General features: G+C 37.6%; 1 protein-coding gene across 2 annotated transcripts in view; it reads right to left on the reverse strand.

Moving 5' to 3' along the window:
* Positions 1–15,575, reverse strand: part of MANBA (mannosidase beta) — a 119,733-nt gene that overhangs the window by 57,756 nt on the left and 46,402 nt on the right. For both annotated transcript variants that reach the window (XM_068542513.1, XM_068542514.1), the window contains exon 8: positions 8,870–9,021. In XM_068542513.1, the coding sequence (XP_068398614.1) occupies positions 8,870–9,021 (152 nt within the window). The remainder of the gene's footprint in view (positions 1–8,869; positions 9,022–15,575) is intronic.

A 15,575-nucleotide genomic window follows, 5' to 3' on the forward strand; every position in this document is an offset into this window, starting at 1 on the left:
CTATTTTTAAAACTAAATTTTTGTTTTCTTTTTGTTTTTTGCATATTTTTTAAAAATATCTTTACTGGAATATAATTGCTTCACAATGTTGTGTTAGTTTCTGTTGTACAACAAAGTGAATCAGCTATAAGTATACATATATCCCCATATCCCCTCCCTCTTGAGCCTCCCTCCCATCCTCCCTATCCCACCCCTCTAGGTCATCACATGGCACTGAGCTGATTTCCCGGTGCTATGCGGCTGCTTCCCACTAGCTATTTTACATTTGGTAGTGTATATATGTCAATGCTAGTCTCCCACTTCGTCCCAGCTTCCCCTTCGCCCCCTGTGTCCTCAAGTCAGTTCTCTACTTCTGCGTCTTTATTCCTGCCCTGCCACTAGGTTCATCAGTACCGTTTCTTTAGATTCCATATATGTGCATTAGCCTACACTACTTGTTTTTCTCTTTCTGAATTACTTCACTCTGTATGACAGACTCTAGGTCCAACCACCTCGTTACAAATAAATTTTGTTACATTTTATGGCTGAGTAATATTCCATTGTATATATGTGCCACATCTTCTTTATCCATTCATCTGTTGATGGACACTTAGGTTGCTTCCATGTCCTGGCTATTGTAAATAGAGCTGCAATGAATATTGTGGTACATGACTCTTTTTGAATTATGGTTTTCTCAGGGTATGTGCTCAGTAGTGGGATTGCTGGGTCATATGGTAGTTCTGTTTTTAGTTTTTTAAGGAACCTCCATACTGTTTTCCATAGTGGTTGTATCAATTTACATTCCCACCGACAGTGCAAGAGGGTTCCCTCTTCTCCACACCCTCTCCAGCATTTATTGTTTGTAGATTTTTTGATGATGGCCATTCTGACTGGTGTGAGGTGATACCTCATTGTAGTTTTGATTTGCATTTCTCTAATGATCAGTGATGTTGAGCATCCTTCCATGTGTTTGTTGGCAATCTGTATGTCTTCTTTGGAGAAATGGCTATTTAGGTCTTCTGCACATTTTTGGATTGGGTTGTTTGTTTTTTTGATATTTAGCTGCATGAGCTGCTTGTAAATTTTGGAGATTAATCCTTGTCAGTTGCTTCATTTGCAAATATTTTCTCCCATTCTGAGGGTTGTCTTTTCATGTTGTTTATGGTTTCCTTTGTTGTGCAAAAGCTTTTAAGTTTCATTAGGTCCCATTTGTTTATTTGTGTTTTTATTTCCATTTCTCTAGGAGGTGGGTCAAAAAGGATCTTGCTGTGATTTATGTCATAGAGTGTTCTGCCTATGTTTTCCTCTAAGAGTTTTACAGTGTCTGGCCTTACGTTTAGGTCTTTAATCCATTTTGAGTTTATTTTTGTGTATGGTGTTAGGGAGTGTTCTAATTTCATTTTTTACATGTCCAGTTTTCCCAGCACCACTTATTGAAGAGACTGTCTTTTCTCCATTGTATATTCTTGCCTCCTTTGTCAAAGATAAGGTGACCATATGTGCGTGGGTTTATCTCTGGGCTTTCTATCCATTTCCATTGATCTATATTTCTGTTTTTGTGCCAGTACCATACTGTCTTGATTACTGTAGCTTTGTAGTATAGTCTGAAGTCAGGAAGCCTGATTCCTCCAGCTCCGTTTTTCTTTCTCAAGATTGCTTTGGCTATTTGGGGTCTTTTGCGTTTCCACACAAATTGTAAAATTTTTTGTCCTAGTTCTGTGAAAAATACCATTGGTAATTTGATAGGGATTGCACTGAATAGAACTACCATATGACCCAGCAATCCCACTACTGGGCATATATCCTGAGAAAACCATAATTCAAAAAGATACATGTACCACAATGTTCACTGCAGCACTATTTACAATTGCCAGGACGTGGAAGCAACCTAAATGCCCATCAACAGATGAATGGATAAAGAAGATGTGGCACATATGTACAATGGAATGTTTATTTTCTGCACCTATTGAGATGATCATATGGTTTTTATCCTTCAGTTTGTTAATATGGTGTATCACATTGATTGATTTGCATATGTTGAAGAATCTTTGCATTCCTGGGATAAACCCCACTTGATCATGGTGTATGATCCTTTTAATGTGTTGTTGGATTCTGTTTGCTAGTATTTTGTTGAGGATTTTTGCATCTATGTTCATCAGGGATATTGGCCTGTAGTTTTCTTTCATTGAGACATCTTTGTCTGGTTTTGGTATCAGGGTGATGTTGGCCTCATAGAATGAGTTTGGGAGTGTTCCTCCCTCTGCTATATTTTGGAAGAGTTTAAGGAGAGGTGTTAGTTCTTCTCTAAATGTTTGACAAAATTTGCCTGTGAAGCCATCTAGCCCTGGGCTTTTGTTTGTTGGAAGATTGTTAATCACAGTTTCAATTTCATTACTTGTGATTGGTCTGTTCATGTTTTCTATTTCTTCCTGTTTCAGTCTTGGAAGGTTGTCCTTTTCTAAGAATTTGTTCATTTAATCCAGGTTGTCCATTTTATTGGCACAGAGTTGCTTGTAGTAGTCTTTTATGACACTTTGTATTTCTGCAGTGTCAGTTGTTACTTCTCCTTTTTCATTTCTAAGTCTGTTGATTTCAGCCTTCTCCCTTTTTTTCCTGATGAGTCTGGCTAATGGTTTATCAATTTTGTTTATCTTCTCAAAGAACCAGCTTTCAGTTTTACTGATCTTTGCTATTGTTTCCTTCATTTCTTTTTCCTTTATTTCTGATCTGATCTTTATGATTTCTTTCCTTCTGCTAACTTTGGAGTTTTTTTTGTTCTTCTCTAATTGCTTTAGGTGTAAGGTTAGGTTGTTTATTTGAGATTTTTCTTATTTCTTGAGGTAGGATTGTATTGCTACAAACTTCCCTCTTAGAACTGCTTTTGCTGCATCCCATAGGTTTTGGGTCATCGTGTTTTCATTATCATTTGTTTCTAGGTACTTTTGATTTCCTCTCTGATTTCTTTAGTGATCTCTTTGTTATTTAGTAGCATATCGTTTAGCCTCTATGCGTTTGTATTTTTTATAGTTCTTCTCCTGTCATTGATATCTAGTCTCATAATGTTGTGGTCAGAAAAGACACTTGATACGATTTCAATTTTCTTAAATTTACCGAGGCTTGATTTGTGACCCAAAATGTGATCTATCCTGCAGAATGTTCCGTGTGCACCTGAGAAGAAAGTGTATTCTGTTGTTTTTGGATGGAATGTCCTATAAATAGCAATTAAGTCCATCTGATCTAATGTGTTATTTAAAGCTTGTGTTTCCTTGTTTATTTTCATTTTGGATGATCTGTCCATTGGTGTAAGTGGGGTGTTAAAGGCACCCTACTATTACTGTGTTATTGTTGATTTCCCCTTTTATGGCTGTTAGCATTTGCCTTATGTATTGAGGTGCTCCTATGTTGGGTGCATAGATATTTAAAATTGTTATATTTTCTTCTCGGATTGATCCCTTGATCATATAGTGTCCTTCCTTGTCTCTTATAATAGTCTTTATTTTAAAGTCTATTTTGTCTGATATGAGTATTGCTACTCCAGCTTTCTTTTAATTTCCATTTGCATGTAATGTCTTTTTCCATCCCCTCACTTTCAGTCTGTATGTGTTCCTAGGTCTGAAGTGGGTCTCTAGTAGACAGCATATATATGGATCTTGTTTTCGTATCCATTCAGCCAGTCTGTCTCTTTTCGTTGGGGCATTTAATCCATTTACATTTAAGGTACTTATTGATATGTATATTCCTATTACCATTTTCTTAATTGTTTGGGGTTTGTTTTTGTAGATCTTTTCCTTCTCTTGTGTTTCCTGCCTAGAGAAGTTCCTTTAGCATTTGTTGTAAAGCTGGTTGATGGTGCTGAATTCTCTTAACTTTTGCTTGTCTGTAAAGCTTTTGATTTCTCTGTCGAATCTGAATGAGATCCTTGCTGGGTAGAGTAATCTTGGTTGTAGGTTTTCCCCTTTCATCACTTTAAATATATCTTGCCACTCCCTTCTGGCCTGTAGAGTTTCTGCTGAAAGATCAGCTGTTAACCTTATGGGGATTCCCTTGTATATTATTTGTTGCTTTTCCCTTGCTGATTTTAATATTTTTTCTTTGTGTTTAATTTTTGTTAGTTTGATTCATATGTGCCTCAGTGTGTTTCTCCTTGGGCTTATCCTGCATGGGACTCTCTGCATTTCCTGGACTTGACAATTTCCTTTCCCATGTTGGGGAAGTTTTTAACTATAATTTCTTCAAATATTTTCTCAGAACCTTTCATTTTTTCTTCTTCTTCTGGGACACCTTTAATTCAAATGTTGATGCGTTTAATGTTGTCCCAGAGGTCTCTGAGACTGTCCTCCATTCTTTTCATTTTTTTCTTTATTCTGCTCTGTGGCAGTTATTTCCACCATCCTATCTTCCAGCTCACTTATCCGTTCTTCTGCCTCAGTTATTCTGCTATTGATTCCTTCTAGAGTATTTTTAATTTCAGTTATTGTGTTGTTCATTACTGTTTGTTTGCTCTTTAGATCTTCTAGGTCCTTGTTAAATGTTTCTTGTATTTTGTCTATTATATTTCCAAGATTTTGAATCATCTTTACTATCATTACTCTGAATTCTTTTTCAGGTAGTTTGCCTATTTCCTCTTCATTTATTTGGTCTTGTGGGTTTTTATCTTGCTCCTTTGCCTGTAAGATATTTCTCTGTCTTCTCATTTTGTCTAATTTACAGTATTTGAGGTCTCCTTTCCCTAGGCTGCAGGGTCGTAGTTCCTCTTGCTTCTGTTCTCTGCCCCCAGTGGTGGGGTTGGTCCAATGTCTTGTGTAGGCCTCCTGATGGGAGGGACTGGTGCCTGTGTTCTGGTGGGTGGAGCTGACTCTTTTCCCTCTGATGAGCAGGGCCGTGTCAGGTGGTGTGTTTTGGGGTGTCTGTGAGCTTAGTATGGCTTTAGGTAGTCTGTGTGCTGATGGGTGGGTTTGTGTTCCTGTCTTGTTTGTTGTTTGGTGTGAGATGTCCAGCACTGGGACCTGCTGGCAGTTGGGTGAAGCCAGGTCTTGGATTCAGACAGAGGCCTCTGTGAGAGCTCTCGGAGATTAATCTTCCCTGGGGCTGGGAATTCTCTACTGGTCCAGCATCCTGGACTCAGTGCTCCCACTCCAGAGCCTCAGGCCCGACTTCTGGTCGAGGGACCAACACCCCACAAGTTGCTTGTCTCGGCAATAAAGGGGTTTAAAAAAAAAGAAAAAAATGTCTAACAAAACCCCAGACACATGGTAAAAAGTAAAATCAAACAAACAGAAACAAAAACAAGGAAACATGCACACACACAAAAGAAACAAAAACAGAACCAAGTAAAAGCAAATAGCAAGAGAACAACCAGACAAACAGAAGAACCCAAGAACTAAATCAAGCAATTAAGAAGAAAGCCGACAAAAACCCAAAACCAAAAAACAAAACCAAAGCAGAGTGCCAACCAAAGAATGAAGCAAGGAAACAAAACAAACTGAAAAAAATGATATTTTAAAAAAGAAAAAAAAAAGAGAAAGAGAAAGGGGAAAGAAGACAGTACAGAAAAGCAACGTAGAAACAGAAATCTAAAAAAGTAATAATAAAATAGAAAATATATTAAAGAAAAAAAAAAGACAAACAAAACCCCGGAGAAATGTTTAAAACAAAACCAAACAAACAAAAACAGAAACAAGGAAATACACACACACGTAAAAGAAACAAAAACAGAGACAAATAAAACAAAAAGCAAGAGAACAACCAGACAAATAGAACTCAAAAATGAAATCAAACAATTAGGATTAATACTAACAAAAGCACATAACCTAAAAACAAAACCAAAGCAGTGTGCCCACTGAAGAATAAAGCAAGGAAACAGAAGAAACTGATAAAAATGATTTAAAAAATAATAATAATAAAATAAAAAGGGAAAAAACACAGAACAGAAAAGCAAAATAGAAATGGAAATATAAAAAAAAAAATTAAAGGAAAAGAGGAAGAAAAAAATAAGGGAAAAGAACACAGAACAACAGAAAAGCAAAGTAAAAATGGAAATATATAAAAATACAAATATATGTTATAAAACACAGAGATCCCAAAAGACTAAATATAAAAAAAAAACTAAAACAAGAACAAACACAAAAAGAAAGAAAAAGAAACCAAAGGAAAAAAAAAGAAGCCAGAACCAACAACAGAATGAATCAAAACATAATAAAATTAATAGTAATAATTATGTTTCCCTGGGGTCTCTGCTGTGATGGTCCTTGCACACACTGTGAGCCACAGCCCCCCTCCACCTCCCCAGGAGCCCCTCCTCTGCCTCTGGGCTGGTCTCTGGACCTGCTGTGGGCCCTGTGGGGACCCCTCCGACTCTGATGTGGCCCAGTTCCCACGTGTGCTGCCCCCAAAGTCCACAGCTGCCAGAGCTGGACCGTTTTCATTTGTGGGAACACTCATTGTCTACTCAGATGTTCCATAAACGCAGGGTCTTCCTAGCTGATCGTGGGGATTTAATCTGCAGCTTGTACAGCTGATGGAAAGATCTTCCATCCTCTTCCTTAGTCACCCCGTCCCTGGGGTACAGCTTTGGTTTTATCCCCACCTCTGCGTGTGGTCTGCCTGCAGGAGTCTGGTCCTGAGGCTGCCTTGGAGCTCTTGGGTCTGGCCCTGTGAGGACCGGGTGCAGAGGTGGTATGACTGCTTGGATCACGGGAGCCCCAGAGGCGCCAAATGCACAGGGAAGCCGGGGGCCATGGGTGCAAGAGATATGGCTCTAGTGAGGGCCTTTTCCAGCGCCCAGCATAAGGCACGTGAGGGCCAGCCCTGGCCGGGGTTTTTCTGGCACCCGGCAGCAGGCATGTGAGGGCCAGCCCTGAGAGGGTGGTGATGTTTTTTTTTAATTGCCCCGCAGCCGGCATGTGAGGGCCAGCTCTGAGGGAGCTTTTTAATGTCTCAGCAGCCAGAGCACAAGAGTCAGCCCTGAGTGGGCTTCTTTTATTGTCATTGGCAGGCGGTGACATGTGGGGAGAGAGAGGTTACAATAGTGTCTCCTCCCCCTGCGTGGGACTTAGCAATAGCGCCCTGCTTCCAAGGCAGTCCAGACTTCCTCCACAGGCATTCCCTGCTGCGGATTTCCTCCCTCCCGTCCCCTCAGTCCGTCTCCCCACAACCAACAGCAGTTCTCACTCTGGGTCTGTTCTCCAATCCCCACACACCAGCTCCCAGCCCCCTTGCACACCTGTGAACACACATCCCAGTCTGGGGCACATAGGGCTGAGGTACGGACCGTCTGTGTAGTTCTCACTCTGTTCCGTCTGCCACAGATCAGCAGCTTCAAGCTCTTCCAACAGCCTCAAATGCTTCCATTCTGTCCCAGTGGATCTCCCCATCGGAGAGGGGGTATCCCCGTTAGAGAGGGGGTTTCCCCGCATTTCAGAATCTCTCCTCTGCTTCAGCTCCCCTCTCCCCGGGGTGCAGGTCCCATTCCGCTTCCTCTCCTCCTCCTTCTCTCTTCCTTTTTTCCGTACTACCCAGTTATGCAGGGATCTTTATAGTCCTTTCCATTGTCCAAGGTCTTCTGCTAGTTTTCAACTGGTGTTCAGTGAGAATTGTTGCATCTATAGATGTATTCCTGATGCATCCATGGAGAGAGATGAACTCCACGCCTACCTAATCCTCCACCATCTTGAATCCTCCTAAATTTTTGTCTTAAAGTTACTCCTGTAGAAAAAGACTGTAAACCTTGGAAAGTATGTGCTTATTTTATATAACCATTTCAAACTATAAGATAAAAATCAAGTTTTACATATTAGTATCTAGCTCTCTCTCATCCCTTTTTACAATTCCTCCAGTCCAGTACTCCTTTATCTAGTAAACTTCCTTTCTGCTTTTCCAATTTCTATTCACATCACCCTCAGGTAAGTATAGAAATTTGCAGCCACCTTGAGAGCAGGTACCCTCCATTTCCAGAACAGCATTCAGAAAGGAAGGAAAAAGGCCAATAACAGGATGACCACACACCCACAGCACTGTGCTCCCAGCAAAGGCAACTATGGGCAGGTTTACTAATTGACCCAACTGAGCTGTACAGCCACTGCCAACCTGCCAGGAGTGGAAAGGAGCATTTGAAAAGGAAAAGAGTCAGCAAATTATCTGTGTTGTGTCTGGAGAATGACTTCATTTTCATATGAAATTGAAAACATTATACACATTTTGAAGTAAAAGGATATTACTACAACTTTTGGCAAAATTAGAGTTTACTTAACAACCACATCTACATTCTAAACATAATATACGTCAATGCATGTTTGTACATTTAAATAAGGTAAATGTGTTTATTTTCACTTCACAAAGCTTATTTCACTATTACCAAGATAGCAGTTTATAAACCTACTCAGGAAATACTTTCTTGTTAAGTTCTATTCTAAAAGCTTCAGAAAAACACTTTGAATTTTAAAATTTCTTTAGTTCTCTTTATTAAGGTAAAATTGAAAGAATGTGCAAATACCTTAGCACGAAAAGGTAAATATGGGTTCCCATTTTTTTTAAGTGTGCAAAAAAAAAAAAAAGGTATTCTTCAAAAAAAATCCAAATTTAATCATATTTTTCCCCCGAAGGGACTAACTATCCAAAATGTGCATAAGTCATTTTCTTGTTCCTCTAGAAACAATTTATAAAAGTTGGATGATTTCAGCAGTCTCAAATAGTTTAGCTGTAAGACTACCTATAGCTCATGAGAATGAAATAAATGATTTTAAAATCCTTTCCAAAGTTTCCATCATCCTAGAATTATATATTACCTCTTGGTTCCTTCCACTGGAACTAAAAAAAGTTAAAATGAGTAGCTCTTAAGCTCTGTGGGACTGATAATATGAAGAGGAACAAGAAATAAAAGATGATAACTTACAAGGCAGAGGTTACTCGATCCTGGAATGAATCTGCGGGGATCCAATTCGAGCCTTTCAGAAATATGGGAAGTCCATTAATTTTGAAGTAGAAACTCAGACCACGAGACCCTTTTATCGGCTCTTCTATAAGTTCCACTGTCCTAAAATAAACCTATTATTAACAGAATTAAATAATGAATATGAAATTTAAAACATAAGCATATGACAAAACCAAACTGTATTGTTTACTATAGCCTGAAAAAAATAAACAAAAGAGATTTTTTTAAAGTAAACTTCTGAGCAGTTTACATGAACATAAATTAGTGTTAATTTTCTATCTGCTATGAAGCACTTAATGTGGAAGTGCACATTTTAGAAAAAATATATATAAATAAATTATTGCCAGGTCCTGTTATTTCTCTTCGAAAAGAAAAACACAGAAACCATTAAAGAGTGAAATATACTGTAGTCTTCCCCATGATGTAGGCATTTGCAATTATGTCAAAAGAAGTATATTTGAGATAACACTTTAAAATTAAAACAAAAACTGATACTATTTCACAAAAGTGGGGAAAATATGTCACCAGTTAAACCGATGCATCTTTGAATCATTTCAGTGTTATTAAAATGTGCCAAAACGTGCATCTTAGAATCAAAGAAATACAGCACGAGGTATTTCATAATTTAACAACTTTCCAATTTTAATAGCACATTATTATAAAGTCATTTTGTTTAATGGGCAATTTAATCCTAACTATCACACCAAACTCAATGTCTGAGACAGCACTGGTATGGAGACTGGAGATGTAAGTGGTGCTCCAACTGGAAGAAAGGATGGAAGCACACAGTCCAGTGTTATCATTGCTACGTGAGAAGAAGCTGAGACCTTTGTCCCTGTGACAGTCCAGCCAGGTTTCCCTACAGTTAAGAAGTGAGCAGCAAGACCCTAGATAGAAAAGATTGACATTCTTATCCAAATCTTCATTCTTTCCAGCCATAAACTGGATCAAATACTGAGGGACACAGTTCTATACCAACAAAGCCCTGTCTTGAAACCAAGATTATGCATTTCTTCTCTAGTTAAAAATAATTAATAAATCAACTTATTTCATGTAATAAAAGTGCCCACCATTCTTCCACTTTCTGACCCTTGCCCTAATTAATATGATATGACAAAAGATATCAGAGTTAACTTTATGAGAAGACAGGGAACAAGGCCTGGATGAGGAGGATCTTGACATGGAATTACCACACCTGTTTTAGGATGCAAAAATGTAAAAAAATAATGGTTACTTTGAGAGGTAACTTTTAAAACATCTTGATGGTACATTCAAACATCTAGAACAGCAGTTCTTTAAGTGTGGCCAGGGGACCATATGAGATCCCTGGGAACCTTTCAAGGGGGTTCGGGAGTTCAAAACTATTTTTCACAGTAAAGCTAAAACAACATTTGCCTTTTTCACTCTTACTCTCTTTTGAGTGTACAGTGGAATTTTCCAGAAGCTACGTGATGTGTAATGACATGGTCATTCTGACAGCTAATGGAATGTGTGCTTGTGTATTCTGGTGTGTTCTACTTCTCTAGCAGAGGTTGAGGGTATGAAGAGGTACATTTCCAGAGATTAACTCAATTTGTTCTCAGTACTACTGTGCTCTTACTAGCTGCTGCTGGTTATTCCTGCTATAATCTCTGTAGCCTCATCACTGTTCAATAAATTCTTATTTTGAACCTCAAAGTTTTCCTTGCAACTTACACAGAAACACAAAAGGACTAGGTACCTTTTGTTAACTTGTTTCATGTAATATTCTTAAGTTTTCAAATAAAAACAAATTTTAATTTTAATTGAGACTCATTTAAACAATATTTTATCTCATTCTAAAAGAAAACTTTCTTATACTGTACTTTTTCCTAATTTTTGTCTTAAATTGTTGTCTTAAAATGGGATTAGAAGACTAACATTCTCACCTACAACCACACTGTCTACATTTAAAAGTGCTGAAAAAAAATGAAACTGACATATCAGAGAGTCTTCTGACTCAAGGAAGGGAGGAATCTACTCCAAAGAAACTGGGTGAAATGATAAATAAGAAATGAGATTGTGATGAAAGCCATATTGCCCTCCACTTTGTAGATGTTAATAATTTATCTTATTGTACCTTATGCAATGGAACATTTTAAAAATACTATTTATGGTGCCAGTTACGTTGTAGTATCATTTTGAGACCAATCATTCTAAGTATAAAGAAAAAGGAACTGAATATTTTAAACTTAGATGGATAAACTCTTCAAAAGGCTAACATTCTTTATTACGTTGTAATACGTTGTTTTACATCCTATTATAATGTTTTTCAAACTAGAAATGACAAAGCACTAGAATATCTCATAGGGTTGGTTTTCACACTGCATTTGTTGGAGAAGCACACATATTAGCTGAGAGAGTTTTACAGTGGGTAACACTGCTGGTGCCTTGGCAAAAATCAAGGCAGTGCCTCCAAACTGTGCTAGTAGTCATTGTATCCTTCACTTTCATGCATTACTGGGGGGGGGAGGGCGGGGGGGCAGTTTCACTTCAGGATGTCCTTGATAAAGCAATAAAAATTATTAATTCTATTAAACCCCAACCTTGAGTACACATCATTGTACTAGACTGTGTGATGAAATAGGAACTATGAATAAAACATCACACACGATGGATGTCTTAAGGAAAAGTATCTGGGCCACAGTGTGAGTTGTAAGCTGAATTAGACATCTGGTTCATAAAACCTGGTTCTTTTAACTTGAAAGAACTGCCAGACAAACTATGGTTATTCAGACTTGGTGACTTGGTAGACATTTTCTTGAAAATGACTGAAGTGAGTCTTGTCAGTTCAAGGCAAGTAACAGTTAAAAATTAGGATTTAGGAAAACTTGTACGAACAACCATGGGCTTGAGAGCTTCCCAAAAGTCATCAATGGTGATGTTAACAAATTTGAATGTGATTTATATACTAAAATGGTTTAACATTTGAAAACATTTAAAAATCTCCAGATGCCAACATTTTTCAAATAACCAATGCATTATATTACAATAACATATATGGATAAAAAATCTATTATGGGAAGCAAGAAGAACTACAATCCTGCAGCCTGTGGAACAAAAACGACATTCACAGAAAGATAGACAAGATGAAAAGGCAGAGGGCTATGTACCAGATGAGGGAACAAGATAAAACCCCAGAAAAACAACTAAATGAAGTGGAGATAGGCAACTTTCCAGAAAAAGAATTCAGAATAATGATAGTGAAGATGATCCAGGACCTCGGAAAATGAATGGAGGCAAAGATCGAGAAGATGCAAGAAATGTTTAACAAAGACCTAGAAGAATGAAAGAACAAACAAACTGAGATGAACAATACAATAACTGAAATGAAAACTACACTAGAAGGAATCAATAGCAGAATAACTGAGGCAGAAGAACGGATAAGTGACCTGGAAGACAGAATGGTGGAATTCACTGCTGTGGAACAGAATAAAGAAAAAAGAATGAAAAGAAATGAAGACAGCCTAAGAGACCTCTGGGACATTAAACGCAACAACATTCGCATTATAGGCGTCCCAGAAGGAGAAGAGAGAGAGGAAGGACCAGAGAAAATATTTGAAGAGATTATAGTCGAAAACTACCTAACATGGGAAAGGAAATAGTCACCCAAGTCCAGGAAGCTCAGCGAGTCCCATACAGGATAAACCCAAGGAGAAACATGCCAAGACACACAGTAATCAAATTGACAAAAATTAAAGACAAAGAAAAATTATTGAAAGCAGCAAGGGAAAAACGACAAATAACATACAAGGGAACTCCCATAAGGTTAACAGCTGATTTCTCAGCAGAAACTCTACAAGCCAGAAGGGAGAGGCACCATATATTTACAGTGATTAAAGGTAAGAACCTACAACAAAGATTACTCTACCCGGCAAGGATCTCATTCAGATTCAATGGAGAAATCAGAAGCTTTACAGACAATCAAAAGCTAAGAGAATTCAGCACCACCAAACCAGCTCTACAACAAATGCTAAAGGAACTTCTCTAAGTGGGAAACACAAGAGAAGAAAAGGATCTACAAAAACAAACCCAAAACAATTAAGAAAACGGTCATAGGAACATACATATCGATAATTACCTTAAACGTGAATGGATTAAATGCTCCAACCAAAAGACACAGGCTTGCTGAATGGATACAAAAACAAGACCCATATATATGCTGTCTACAAGAGACCCACTTCAGACCTAGGGACACATACAGACTGACAGTGAGGGGATGGAAAAAGATATTCCATGCAAATGGAAATCAAAAGAAAGCTGGAGTAGCTATACTCATATCAGATAAAATAGACTTTAAAATAAAGAATGTTACAAGAGACAAGGAAGGACACTACATAATGATCAAGGGATCAATCCAAGAAGAAGATATAACAATTATAAATATATATGCACCCAACATAGGAGCACCTCAATACATAAGGCAACTGCTAACAGCTATAAAAGAGGAAATCGACAGTAACACAATAATAGTGGGGGACTTTAACACCTCACTTACACCAATGGACAGATCATCCACAATGAAAATAAATAAGGAAACAGAAGCTTTAAATGACACAATAGACCAGATAGATTTAATTGATATTTATAGGACATTCCATCCAAAAACAGCAGATTACACTTTCTTCTCAAGTGCACATGGAACATTCTCCAGGATAGATCACATCTTGGGTCACAAATCAAGGCTCAGTAAACTTAAGAAAACTGAAATCATATCAAGCATCTTTTCTGACCACAATGCTATGAGATTAGAAATGAATTACAGGGAAAAAAATGTAAAAAACACAAACACATGGAGGCTAAACAATACGTTACTAAATAACCAAGAGATCACTGAAGAAATCAAAGAGGAAATCAAAAAATACCTAGAGACAAATGACAATGAAAACATGACGATCCAAAACCTATGGGATGCAGTAAAAGCAGCTCTAAGAGGGAAGTTTATAGCTATACAAGCCTACTTAAAGAAACAAGAAAAATCTCAAATAAACAATCTAACCTTACACCTAAAGGAACTAGAGAAAGAAGAACAAACAAAACCCAAAGTTAGCAGAAGGAAAGAAATCATAAAGATCAGAGCAGAAATAAATGAAATAGAAACAGAGAAAAGAATAGCAAAGATCAATAAAACTAAATGCTGGTTCTTTGAGAAGATAAACAAAATTGATAAACCATTAGCCAGACTCATCAAGAAAAAGAGGGAGAGGACTCAAATCAATAAAATTAGAAATGAAAAAGGAGACGTTACAACAGACACCGCAGAAATACAAAGCATCCTAAGAGACTACTACAAGCAACTCTATGCCAATAAAATGGACAACCTCGAAGAAATGGACAAATTCTTAGAAATGCACAACCTTCCGAGACTGAACCAGGAAGAAATAGAAAATATGTACAGTCTAATCACAAGCACTGTAATGGAAACTGTGATTAAAAATCGTCCAGCAAACAGAAGTCCAGGACCAGATGGCTTCACAGGGGAATTCTATCAAACATTTAGAGAAGAGCTAACACCCATCCTTCTCAAACTCTTCCAAAAAATTGCAGAGGAAGGAACACTCCCAAACTCATTCTATGAGGCCACCATCACCCTGATACCAAAACCAGACAAAGATACTACAAAAAAAGAAAATTACAGACCAATATCACTGATGAACATAGATGCAAAAATCCTCAACAAAATACTAGCAAACAGAATCCAACAACACATTAAAAGGATCATACACCATGATCAAGTGGGATTTATCCCAGGGATGCAAGGATTCTTCAACATACGCAAATCAATCAATGTGATACACCATATTAACAAATTGAAGTATAAAAACCATATGATCATCTCAATAGATGCAGAAAAAGCTTTTGACAAAATTCAACACCCATTTATGATAAAAACTCCAGAAAGTGGGCATAGAGGGAACCTACCTCATCATAATAAAGGCCATATACGACAAACCCACAGCAAACATCATTCTCAATGGTGAAAAACTGAAAGCATTTCCTCTAAGATCAGGAACGAGACAAGGATGTCCACTCTCACCACTATTATTCAACATAGTTTTGGAAGTCCTAGCCATGGCAATCAGAGAAGAAAAAGAAATAAAGGGAATACAAATTGGAAAAGAAGTAAAACTGTCACTGTTTGCAGATGACATGATACTATACATAGAGAATCCTAAAAATGCCACCAGAAAACTACTAGAGCTAATCAATGAATTTGGTAAAGTTGCAGGATACAAAATTAATGCACAGAAATCTCTTGCATTCCTATAACTAATGATGAAAAATCTGAAACAGAAATTATGGAATCACTCCCATTTACCACTGCAACAAAAAGAATAAAACACCTAGGAATAAACCTACCTAGGGAAACAAAAGACCTGTATGCAGAAAACTATAAGACACTGATGAAAGAAATTAAAGATGATACCAACAGATGGAGAGATATACCATGTTCTTGGATTGGAAGAATCAATATTGTGAAAATGACTATACTGCCCAAAGCAATCTACAGATTCAATGCAATCCCTATCAAATTACCAATGGCATTTTTTACGGAACTAGAACAAATCATCTTAAAATTTGTATGGAGACACAAAAGACCCCGAATAGCCAAAGCAGTCTTGAGGGAAAAAAACGGAGCTGGAGGAAT

Source organism: Eschrichtius robustus, chromosome 4 (assembly GCF_028021215.1).
Source record: "Eschrichtius robustus isolate mEscRob2 chromosome 4, mEscRob2.pri, whole genome shotgun sequence".
Taxonomy (NCBI): Eukaryota; Metazoa; Chordata; class Mammalia; order Artiodactyla; family Eschrichtiidae; genus Eschrichtius; species Eschrichtius robustus.